This window comes from Monodon monoceros, unplaced genomic scaffold (assembly GCF_005190385.1).
Source record: "Monodon monoceros isolate NGI ecotype Baffin Bay Population unplaced genomic scaffold, NGI_Narwhal_1 Super_Scaffold_20, whole genome shotgun sequence".
NCBI classification, from domain to species: Eukaryota; Metazoa; Chordata; class Mammalia; order Artiodactyla; family Monodontidae; genus Monodon; species Monodon monoceros.
The window spans coordinates 28,394,092-28,406,512 of record NW_021703777.1 but is presented as its reverse complement, the minus strand read 5'-3'; the positions used below and the strand labels follow the sequence as shown (position 1 = coordinate 28,406,512).

At 34.7% G+C, this 12,421-nt stretch overlaps 1 protein-coding gene across 1 annotated transcript in view; it reads left to right on the top strand.

Annotated features, from left to right (window-relative positions):
• The window catches only part of IQCM (IQ motif containing M), a 334,844-nt gene that overhangs the window by 258,728 nt on the left and 63,695 nt on the right, over window positions 1-12,421 (top strand). Inside the window, exon 10 of the mRNA XM_029234688.1 lies at window positions 2,639-2,800. Within this exon, the coding sequence (XP_029090521.1) occupies window positions 2,639-2,800 (162 nt within the window). The remainder of the gene's footprint in view (window positions 1-2,638; window positions 2,801-12,421) is intronic.

Genomic DNA, 12,421 nt, shown 5'->3' with positions numbered 1-12,421 from the left:
AAGCTAAAGGAATTAGAAAGATATAAATCTTGAAGAGGAGAGAAATCTAAGTGTAATTTGGTTCTTCACACTAAAAAGGCTGCTATTATTGCTAGATTTTTCTACTTTATTTTTTTTTCTTTATGGTTTTGAAGAGAGAAACTCTGATCTATTTTATTTCCTCACTTTGTGTGTGATGGAAAACTTCAGGATTGTATTTAATTTCACTCTATGATTTCTCATAATGTAATTAATGCTGCATCCTCCTTCACAATTCATCCTCCTTCACAAAATGCTGTCGCCTTCACAACTTGAAGAGACCTCTACTGCCTGAGGATCTCCCTTGCTCAACTTCTTGAAGAAATACGATCAGAATGAAAAAGTAAAGCAGGGTTGACTCTTCAGCACTGCTTTGTTAATAGTTCTGGCTTCCTTTCTTCTGTTGAGAGATGAGAAAGGATTTAGAATTATTTAAATGAGATATATCTAATTAACTGTTTGCATATCTGAGCACATATGAAGACGTCTGCTTTTTTAGTTAGAGGGGAATAATTTTGAACTTTTCCTTTTAAAAAGAGGCAGAAAACTTCCTAAGATGTTTATAATTGAAAGATGCAATAACTTTATTTCCTGGCTCTCTCATGGTTTTTATTAGTGTTGGAATAATACTAGATGAAAATTAAAACTAACACACTCATGTAGTACTTATAGACTTGGTGCTATAAATTTTCATATATCTCTTATATCACTTAATCCTAACAATAACCCTATGATGTCAGTATTATCACCAGGAGATAAATGTGATTCATCTAATATTTCATAGCCTGTTAATGGTGGTTCAAGAATTAAACCCCAGGTCTGTTTGTATCAATCAGGATCCAGTTAGAAACTAAAACTACATGGTGACTTGAGAAGGAAAAGATTAATATAAAGAATTCTTAACTATGATGGTGATTAAATAAGATTGGCTACGAAGGGTAAAAAAAAACTTAAAGAATTGAGAAGAGCAGATATAAGGAGTGGCGCTAACCCTCGGTCTGAGGCAGAGCACTTAAGGAAAGAACAAATTTTAAAGAGTGCCCCTTACCCTCTCCCTTTACCCTGGGATCCAGCTCTTCTTGAAGAGGACACAGCTGTGACCCAGTGAGTGGCAGAGACGTTTGCTGAGGTAGCATGCTAGTGGAACTCCCAGGGAAGCCACTCTCTGGGGTTCTGGGGAAACTTCCCATAAGGAGGTGTCTCAGTGTGGAACCCATTCAAGGGAAGTTGGTGCCTCACGGAACGTGCTAGCAAGCTCCTAGAGTGTGAGTCAGGGAAGCCCTGTGGGGTGCCAAGCAACATGGCCCAGAAGGTGCCCTGCACTGCTGGTCACTATGCACGGTAGGAGCTATCAGACAAAAGCCCCCGTAACCAGGAAGAGCTTCTTTGTCCTCTAGTTTCCTACCTTACCCTCTATGAAGGATGCTTAAAAATTTCCCATATGGCAAGGGAGAAATATTCTAGTCTCACAAATAGGACAATGAAGGGTGGATTTAGGGTGAGGCAATAGATGGATACTACCCACCAACAAATCTGCTTTCTTAATCATTTAATCATTATGTTGTACTGCCTTATACTTACTGTACCACAAAATATGATATTTGAAAAAATAAAGGGGAAAAAAGGGAAGGAAGGTAGAGGTAGGAAGAAAAAGATAGACAATGTAACAGGATTATAAATGAAGATTTACATCAGTATCTCTCTTTTCTTTGAAATGTTTCTAGGTAGAGTCACTTTGAATTAATTGCTCAGGAGACTGCCTTATTAAATTTTAGGACATTGGCTTATCAACCAAAAACTGAAGACACAAACTGCAGGCCCAAGGGCCATAACCAAAGATTTTTCACTCTACAATTTAAATTATTTTTTAATCCCAGCTTTCTCATCTACTGGTTAATGCAGGTCATGTTCACTTGACAAACATTTGTTTGCAAATAAGAGCTTCTCCTCAGACAATCCAAATCCTAATTGCATCATTTACAGACTATAAGATTTAGGCAAGTTATTTAATTTCTTTGGGCATCCAATTCCTCATGTAAAATGATGATAACAACAGTATCTACCTTACAGATGTGTTATGAATATTAAGTGTGTTAATATTCAAAAGCACTGGGACCATTTCTTGCATATAGTAAGTGCTATATAAATATCTGTATAGATGTTATTATATTTTCTTAAAGACCATAGCCTAAGAATATGTATTCTTTCAGTAGTTCCAGTTTATGGAACTCTTCATTTAATCAACATTTTTGTCAGATTATTCTGATTTCATTGTTTAATGGCAATTTAAAAAATATGATTACGTTATAGTATGTATAATGTGAATGCTGTTAGTTGGTTATCTTACTTTTTTCTACAGCTATTAACAACAGTGCTTTAAACTGATAGTGTTTGAAGATTCTACTAGCAAGCCCTTACTCCTTAATTTTTGCTATGAATTATCTAAACGGTAAGATTTTTGGTGAAGTATTTTTGGCTAAAGAAAACTATGTTGTCAGCATAACCATTAGCATTCAAATTATTCAATAGTTTTAAATTTACATCCCTTAAAAGAAACACATTAGAAATTTTGTAAAAATGTCTAAAATTAAAAACAAATCAATGTTCTTTTTTTTTACAGAAGACCATGCAAAATACTCTGATATCATCAAGAAGTCCAATGCAATTGAAATGTTATTTACACTCTACCCTCCTCAAGGTGCCCATGTGCGTACTAATATGAGGCTTAGGTCAACTTGGCTAAGACCCATAGTAAATGGGGAAGAAGGATATAAGTATATAGGTAAGATGCTGAACCTTATAATTTCCTTTTATAATAAGGCAGAAATGACCTTGTACTTTATATAACCCTTATCCATCACTTAGATGATATGGGATGATAGGCCCTATAGAATATTCCCTTTCGTTCTTGAGTATTATGCTTGCAATTTAAAAAGTGGCTGATTTATACTTTGGTGACTCCATTAAAATAGTGGAAACACTGTGTTTATCCATTTATCTGATGATGGATATTTGGCTTGTTTTTTAGAAAAAGTGATACTACAAGGAAAGCTGCTATGAACATTCATGTACTGGACTGTATATAGACATATGTATGCATTTCTCTTGACTAAACTGTTTTCCAGCATGGTTAAGCCATTTCATATTCTCCATCAGTAGAAATATGAGAGTTGCATTTGTTCCATGGCTATATCAATGCTCAGTTTTTCTAATTTTAGCCATTCTAAGAGATAGCGTTGATATTCCATTGTGGTTTTAATTTGCATTTCTCTAGTAGACAATGATATACAGCATATTTTCATGTATTTGTCATTTGTGTATCTTCTTTGGTGAAATGTCTGTTCAAATTTTTGGCCAGTTTTATATTTTTTGCTGTTGTTTTAAGCGTTGAGAGTCCTTTAGATATTCTGAATATAAATTCTTTAACATATATATGCTTTGCAAATATTTTCTCCCAGTCTGTGGCTTGTCTTTTCTTTCTCTTAACAATATCTTCTGAAGAGCAGAAGATTTTAATTTTGATGAAGTCCAGTTTACCACTGTATTCTTTTATGACTCACGCTTTTACTGTCATATCCAAGAAATATTGGTTAGACCTCTGGTCACAAAGTTTTCTTCTAGAAATTTTATAGTTTTAAATTTTATATTTCAGTATATAATTTGTTTTGAGCTCTATTTTGTACACGACTCAAGATTGAAGTTTTGTCTTTTTTCTAACATATTGATACCCAAATGTGCTAGCACTATTTGTTGAAAAGACTATCCTTCTGTGAATTAAGTTTGTATTTTGGAAAAACAGATAGTCCAAAGAAAATATATAGATGGCAAATAAGCACATGAAAAGATGATCAATATTATTAGTCATTAGGAAAATACAAATAAAAGCCATAATGTCATACCACTACTCATCTATTAGAATGACTAAAATAAAATTTGAAAATCTGACAATACCAAATCTGGCAAGAATGTAGAAAAACTGGAACATTCATACATTGCTGGTGGAAATACTAAATTGTACAACCCATTTCTAAAGATTTTGATACTTTCTTATAAATTAATATGCTCTAACCATAAAGCCTAGCCATCATACTCCTAGGTAATTTCCTAAGAGGATTGAAAGTATTTGTTTACACAAAAACCTATATATAAATATATGTAGCTGCTTAATCACAATTGCCAAGGGCTGGAAAAACACAAACTGGTGAACGGATAATCAAAATTTGTTAACATTTGTACAGTGAAATAGTATCCAGCAATAAAGAGGAATGAGATACTGATACAATAACCTGGATGAATTTCAAATGCATCATGTTAAGTGAAAGAAGCCAAACTCAAAGGCTATATATTGATTCCATTTAAATGACACTTTGGAAAAGCAAAACTAGTAGGACAGAGTCAGCCCTGTGATTGTCAGGGGTTAATGCTGGTGGGAGGGTTTGACTACAGAGAGGTTGCATGAGGGAGTTCTTAGGGTGATGAAACTGTTCTGCATAGCTAAAACAAACTGTATGCCAAAAAGAATGAATTTTACTGAAAGTAAAATTTTTTAAATAAACACAAAATAAAAAGAGAGAATAATTTAAGAATGGCAAACAAACCCAAAAATGATGCGCACTGCTATTAGTCATTAGGGAGATGTAAATTAAATACAGTAGGATACCACTACACACCTACCTTAAGGGCTAAATTAAAAAGCCAGAACACACCAAGTGCAGCAGCTGGAACACTAATATCCTGCCAATGCAAATGTAAAATTTTAAAATCACTATGCAAAATGGTTTGACATTTTCTTAAAAAGTTATAGATACACTTACTATATGACTCAGCCATACCACTCCTAGATATTTGTCCATGAAAAAGTATACGTACATACAGGGACTTGTACATGAATGTTCATAGATTCTTTTTTTGTTAAAGACCCAAACTAGAAACAACTCAAATGCCCATCTACAGGTGAAAGGATAAACAAATTGTGATATATCCATGCAGAATACTACTCATCAATATAAAAGAACAAACCATTGACAGTATATAATACATATAACAAACAATATGGCTGAATCTCACATGAATTATGCTGAAAAAGGTTAGACAAAAAAAGAGTACAAGAGTATGATTCCGTTTATATAAAAGTCTAGAAGTTGCAAACAAACTAGGCCTGTGACAGAATCAGATCCGTGGTTACCTGTGACAGAGGTGGGAAATAGAAGTGAGACCTGATGGATTGCAAAATTTGAGGGATGCTGTCAATAGAAATGTTTATTAACTTGATTGTGGTGATAGGTGATGGTTCCATGGATGTAAACATATGTCAAAATTCATCAAATTATACACTTTAAGTACATGCAGTTTTTTATTTACACTTCAATAAAGCTGTAAAAATAAAGTTGAAGACATAAATTTAAACAACCAAGATAGTTAAATTTGTATTTTGGGATTTTTTGAAAGATGACTTCTCTTTAAGTTTAAAAGTAGCATATTAGAACTCATCTGGAGAGTCACAAATTTAATGCGGTCTCATTTGGCTTGTGCATATAAAGATCTATTTAAGTGCTCAGTTCTGAAAGATAGCCTGGAAGAAGAAGCGGGAAAGAAAGAGAAAGAAAATTATGAAAAGGAAGTTGAAGGCTTTAGGTTCTATAAGATGAACCAAGACCCTGATTGCAATTTATTTTCTCTTTGCAATTTTCTCCCTGAAAGTTAACCTATCATTCTAAAAGATTTGTGTTCATTGTCTAAAGCCCATTTGTGAACATTTGGTTCAAATAAAACAAATAGGAAATACGGAAGTGGCCTTATAAGTTGAGGACTCCATCTTCTGAGGTTTTATGCTTTCTTTCTCCTTTTTAGTAGGTGGCCAGGGCCTTGCATCTTTTTGAATTATAGTTGTTATTAAATTGATTGACAATAGAGTTTGCAGCATTTGCCTTGAAAAAGATTAGTCTATTATAGAAGTGCTTTCTGAAACTCAGTTAACTCCTTGACTATAAACATTTTAGGGAATATAGCTCTGGGAATTTATTACATGTTCCAATATTAATACTCCACAATGTAGGCACTCCTGTGTATTGATTTCACTCTGTAGATTTAGAGATGTATCATCAGCAAGAACTGAAGAGTAGTTAACAGAGTTACTGAATGCTCTGTAAATGGCATGGGCTACTAACAAAGTATGTAGTATTAAGACCATACATACCCTAAAAATATTTCATATATCCATATTTTATATCCCAGAATTCCTAGCACAGTGGCTTGAATGTAACTGGAATGCTGCATATGTCATAATTTCAAATTGCTTAATAGGCACAAAGTATTTATTCTGAATCATAATTTTGTAATCTTAGACCATCAATGAAGTTAAAAAAAAAAGTCTTTAAATTTTTTTCCGGGAGCATAGTCTTGTCAAACCTGTTTTCGGAAAGGTTACTTGGAGGGCTAGTCTTTTAATATGTCTTTGGTTATCTTTCCTTATGAGTTGTCTGTCTTTGAGCTCCCCTGACCTTATGGCCTATCACAGGTACACTGAACTTGTTCCTCTCCTTCATTAAGTTTTTGTGACTTTGGTGAATTTCCAGCCTGGAAGCTGTATCTTACATTAATGAGCTCTTGGAATTCTAATAGGAATACCTTGAAAGGGGTAGGTTAGTCATTGTCTTTCAGGGAAGTAATTTAGGGAATACAAATGAATGATTAAACTATTTTCTCAAACCAATGGTCCATTCTTAACTGAAATCATATTGTTATATTAATATAAGTTTTCTAATTAGTTCAGATTCTGAGTAATAAGCAAAGACCTCTAGTTCTATTTCTTTTTCATACATCATTTTGAGCCCTTATATAGTAAATTTTACTTACCTTTATAACATATGGTTATTTAAGTTGTATAATTAATACTGGAACCTGATTTCCTGGCCTAATCACTATTATGTTACCTATTACGAGTACAAGGTATCTTTTTATGCCCTTCAGTTTATTCCACTGCCTTCAGGCAAGACCTGATATACATTAGCCAAATGGGAATCTGTCCCATCTTTAAAGACAGCTCAGAATTTTCCACTTTGCAACATGACTTTCTTTTCTTATGCATCCTTTATTGCAGTTGTAGCTGTTTCACTCTCCACAAAATAAAGGCTATGCCTACAAGATTAAGACCTTTTCTTTTTTCTGAAAATATTCCTTTTCAAACATTATTCCTCAGAAGTCCCCTTTCTAATCCTTAATGTCTTTTGGCACTTCTCTCTAAACTTTCCCATATTTTCTCATTTGTTTTAAGTGATGGAACTCAGACTAATATATAATAATCCAATAAGTCTGATTTATTATGAATATAATCCTACTTACTACATGTTCTGCTTATATCTTTGTGCTTTTTTAGACCATTAAAATACACATCTCCGGGCTTCCCTGGTGGCACAGTGGTTGAGAGTCCGCCTGCCGATGCAGGGGACGCGGGTTCGTGCCCCGGTCCGGGAAGATCCCACATGCTGCGGAGCGGCTGGGCCCGTGAGCCATGGCCATTGAGCCTGCGTGTCCGGAGCCTGTGCTCCGAAACGAGAGAGGCCACAACAGTGAGAGGCCCGCGTACCGCAAAAAAAAAAAAAAAAATACACATCTCCGCATTTACTTGGATTTTTATCTATCATTTTTAATCTCCTTTTATGGACATATTTCTTGTAACTATTTGATATATGTGTAATTTATTTTGCCTTCTTAAATTTCCTACCCTGACTTCTCGTGATTTTCCTTAACTTATTTAGAATATGGACATTTATTACTCTTGTCAAAACTCAGTTGACAATGTTGAACCCATTCTTTGAGGTGTTTTATAAGATTATTATATAATGTAAAACCCAAATAAATCCTGATTTGAAAGGAGCTCCATATATATATATATATATATATATATATATATATATATATATATATAATTAACATCTTTATTGGAGTATAATTGCTTTACAATCGTGTGTTAGTTTCTGCTTTATAACAAAATGAATCATTTATACATATACATATGTCCCCATATCTCTTCCCTCTTGCGTCTCCCTCCCTCCCACCCTCCCTATCACAACTCTCTAGGGGAGTCACAAAGCACTGAGCTGATCTCCCTGTGCTATGCGGCTGCTTCCCACTAGCTATCTATTTTATGTTTGGTAGTGTATATATGTCCATGCCACTCTCTCACTTTGTCCCAGCTTGCCCTTCCCCCTCCCCATATCCTCAAGTCCATTCTCTACTAGGTCTGTGTCTTTATTCCCATCTTGCACCTAGGTTCTTCATGACCTTTTTTTTTTTTTTCTTAGATTCCATGTATATGTGTTAGCATACGGTATTTGTTTTTCTCTTTCTGACTTACTTCACTCTGTAGGACAGACTTTAGGTCCATCCACCTCACTACAAATAACTCAATTTCGTTTCGTTTTATGGCTGATTAATATTCCATTGTATATATGTGCCACATCTTCTTTATCCATTCATCTGTTGATGGACAGTTAGGTTGCATGTCCTGGCTATTGTAAATAGAGCTGCAATGAACATTGTGGTATATGACTTTTTTTGAATTATGGTTTTCTCAGAGAATATGTCTAGTAGTGGGATTGCTGGGTCTTATGGTAGTTCTATTTTTAGTTTTCTAAGGAACCTCCATACTGTTCTCCATAGTGGCTGTATCAATTTACATTCCCACCAACAGTGCAAGAGGGTTCCCTTCTCTCCACGCCCTCTCCAGCATTTATTGCTTGTAGATTTTTTGATGATGGCCATTCTGACCGGTGTGAGATGATACCTCATTGTAGTTTTGATTTGCATTTCTCTAATGATTAATGATGTTGAGCATCCTTTCATGTGTTTGTTGGCAATCTGTATATCTTCTTTGGAGAAATGTCTATTTAGGTCTTCTGCCCATTTTTGGATTAGGTTGTTTGTTCTTTTGGTATTGAGCTGCATGAGTTGCTTGCATGGTTTGGAAATTAATCCTTTGTCAGTTGCTTCCTTTGCAAATATTTTCTCCCAGTCTGAGTGTTGTCTTTTCGTCTTCTTTATGGTTTCCTTTGCTGTGCAAAAGCTTTGAAGTTTCATTAGGTCCCATTTGTTTATTTTTGGTTTCATTTCCCTTTCTCTAGGTGGTGGGTCAAAAAGGATCTTGCTGTGATTTATGTCATAGAGTGTTCTGCCTATGTTTTCCTCTAAGAGTTTCATAGTGTCTGGCCTTACATTTAGGTCTTTAATCCGTTTTGAGTTTATTTTTGTGTATGGTGTTAGGGAGTGTTCTAATTTCATTCTTTTAAATGTAGCTGTCCAGTTTTCCCAGGACCACTCATTGAAGAGGCTGTCTTTTCTCCACTGTATATTCTTTCCTCCTTTATCAAAGATAAGGTGACCATATGTGCATGGTTTATCTCTGGGCTTTCTATCCTGTTCCATTGATCTATATTTCTGTTTTTGTGTCTTGATTACTGTAGCCTTGTAATATAGTCTGAAATCAGGGAGCCTGATTCCTCCAGCTCCATTTTTCTTTCTCAAGATTGCTTTGGCTGTTCAGAGTCTTTTGTGTTTCCATACAAATTGTGAAATTTTTTGTTCTAGTTCTGTGTAAAATGCCAGTGGTAGTTTGATGGTGATTGCATTGAATCTGTAGATTGCTTTGGGTAGTAGAGTCATTTCACAATGTTGATTCTTCCAATCCAAGAACATGGTATATCTCTCCATCTAGTTGTATGATATTTAATTTCTTTCATCAGTGTCTTATAATTTTCTGCATACAGGTCTTTTGTCTCCTTAGGTAGGTTTATTCCTAGATATTTTATTCTTTTTGTTGCAGTGGTAAATGGGAGTGTTTCCTTAATTTCACTTTCAGATTTTTCATCATTAGTGTGTAGGAATGCTAGAGATTTCTGTGCATTAATTTTGTATCCTGCTACTTTACCAAATTCATTGATTATCTCTAGTAGATTTTGGTAGCATCTTTAGGATTCTCTAGATATAGTATCATGTCAACTGCAAACAGTGACAGTTTTACTTCTTCTTTTCTGATTTAGATTCCTTTTATTTCTTTTTCTTCTCTGATTGCTGTGGCTAAAACTTCCAAAACTATCTTGAATAATAGTGGTGAGAGTGGGCAACCTTGTCTTGTTCCTGATCTTAGTGGAAATGGTTTCAGTTTTTCACCATGGAGGATGATGTTGGCTGTGAGTTTGTCATATAAGGCCTTTATTATGTTGAGGAAAGTTACCTCTATGCCTAGTTTCTGGAGGGTTTTTATCATAAATAGGTGTTGAATTTTGTCGAAAGCTTTCTCTGCATCTATTGAGATGATCATATGGTTTTCATTCTTCAATTTGTTAATATGATATATGATATTAATTGATTTGCATATATTGAATAATCCTTGCATTCCTGGGATAAACCCCACTTGATCATTGTGTATGATCCTTTTAATGTGCTGTTGGATTCTGTTTGCTAGTATTTTGTTGAGGATCTTTGCAACTATGTTCATCATCGATATTTGCCTGTAGTTTTCTTTCTTTGTGATGTCTTTGTCTGGGTTTGGCATCAGGGTGATGGTGGCCTCGTAGAATGAGTTTGGGAGTGTCACCTGTGAAGCCATCTGGTCCTGGGCTTTTGTTTGTTGGAAGATTTTTAATCACAGTTTCAATTTCAGTGCTTGTGATTGGTCTGTTTATATTTTCTATTTATTCCTGGTTCAGTCTCGGAATGTTGTGGTTTTCTAAGAATTTGTCCATTTCTTCCAGGTTGTCCATATTATTGGCATAGAGTTGCTTGTAGTAATCTCTCATGACTGTTTGTACTTCTGCAGTGTCAGTTATTACTTCTCCTTTTTCATTTCTAATTTTATTGATTTGAATCTTCTCCCTTTTTTTCATGAACAGTCTGCCTAATGGTTTATCAATTTTGTTTATCTACTCAAAGAACCAGCTTTTAGTTTTATTGATCTTTGCTATCGTTTCCTTCATTTCTTTTTCATTTATTTCTGATCTGATCTTTATGATTTCTTTCCTTCTGCTGACTTTAGGGGTTTTTTTGTTCTTCTTTCTCTAATTGCTTTTGGTGTAAGGTTAGGTTGTTTATTTGAGATGTTTCTTGTTTCTTAAGGTAGGATTGTTTGCTATAAACTTCCCTCTTAGAACTGATTTTGCTGCATCCCAAAGGTTTTGGGTGATCGTGTTTCCATTGTCATTTGTTTCTAGGTATTTTTTGAGTTCCTCTTTGATTTCTTCAGTGATCTCTTGGTTATTAAGTAGTGTATTGTTTAGCCTCCGTGTGTTTGTATTGTTTGCAGATTTTTTGCTGTAAATGGTGCCTAGTCTCGTAGCGTTGTAGTCAGAAAAGATACTTGATACGATTTCAATTTTCTTAAATTTACCAAGGCTTGATTTGTGACTCAAGATATATTCTATCCTGGAGAATATTCCATGAGCACTTGAGAAGAATGTGTACTCTGTTGTTTTTGGATGGAATGTCCTATAAATATCAATTAAGTCCATATTGTTTAATGTATCACTTAAAGCTTGTGTTTCCTTATTTATTTTCATTTTGGATGATCTGTCCATTGGTGAAAGTGGGGTGTTAAAATCCCCTACTATGATTGTGTTACTGTCGGTTTCCCATTTTATGGCTGTTAGCATTTGCCTTATGTATTGAGCTGCTCCTATGTTAGGTGCATAAATATTTACAATTGTTATATCTTCTTGGATTAATCCCTTGATCATTATGTAGTGTCCTTCTTTGTCTCTTGTAATAGTCTTTGTTTTAAAGTCTATTTTGTCTGATATGAGAATTGCTACTCCAGCATTCTTTTGATTTCCATTTGCATGGAATATCTTTTTCCATCCCCTCACTTTCAGTCTGTATGTGTCCCTAGGTCTCAAGTCAGTCTCTTGTAGACAGCATATATATGGGTCTTGTTTTTGTATCCATTCATCCAGTCTATGTCTTTTGGTTGGAGCATTTAATCCATTTACATTTAAGGTAATTATCAGTATGTATGTTCCTATTACCATTTTCTTAACTGTATTGGGTTTGTTATTGTAGATCTTTTCCTTCTCTTGTGTTTCCTGCCTAGAGAAGTTCCTTTAGCATTTTTTGTGAAGCTGGTTTGGTGGTGCTGAATTCTCTTCGCTTTTGCTTGTCTGTAAAGGTTTTAATTTCTCCATCAAATCTGAATGATACCCTTGCTGGGTAGAGTAATGTTGGTTGTAGGTTTTTTTTCCTTCATCACTTTAAATATGTCCTGCCACTCCCTTCTGGCTTGCAGAGTTTCTGCTGAAAGATCAGCTGTTAACCTTATGGGGATCCCCTTGTGTGTTATATGTTGTTTATCCCTTCCTGCTTTTAATATTTTTTCTTTGTATTTCATTTTTGATAGTTTCATTAATATGTGTCT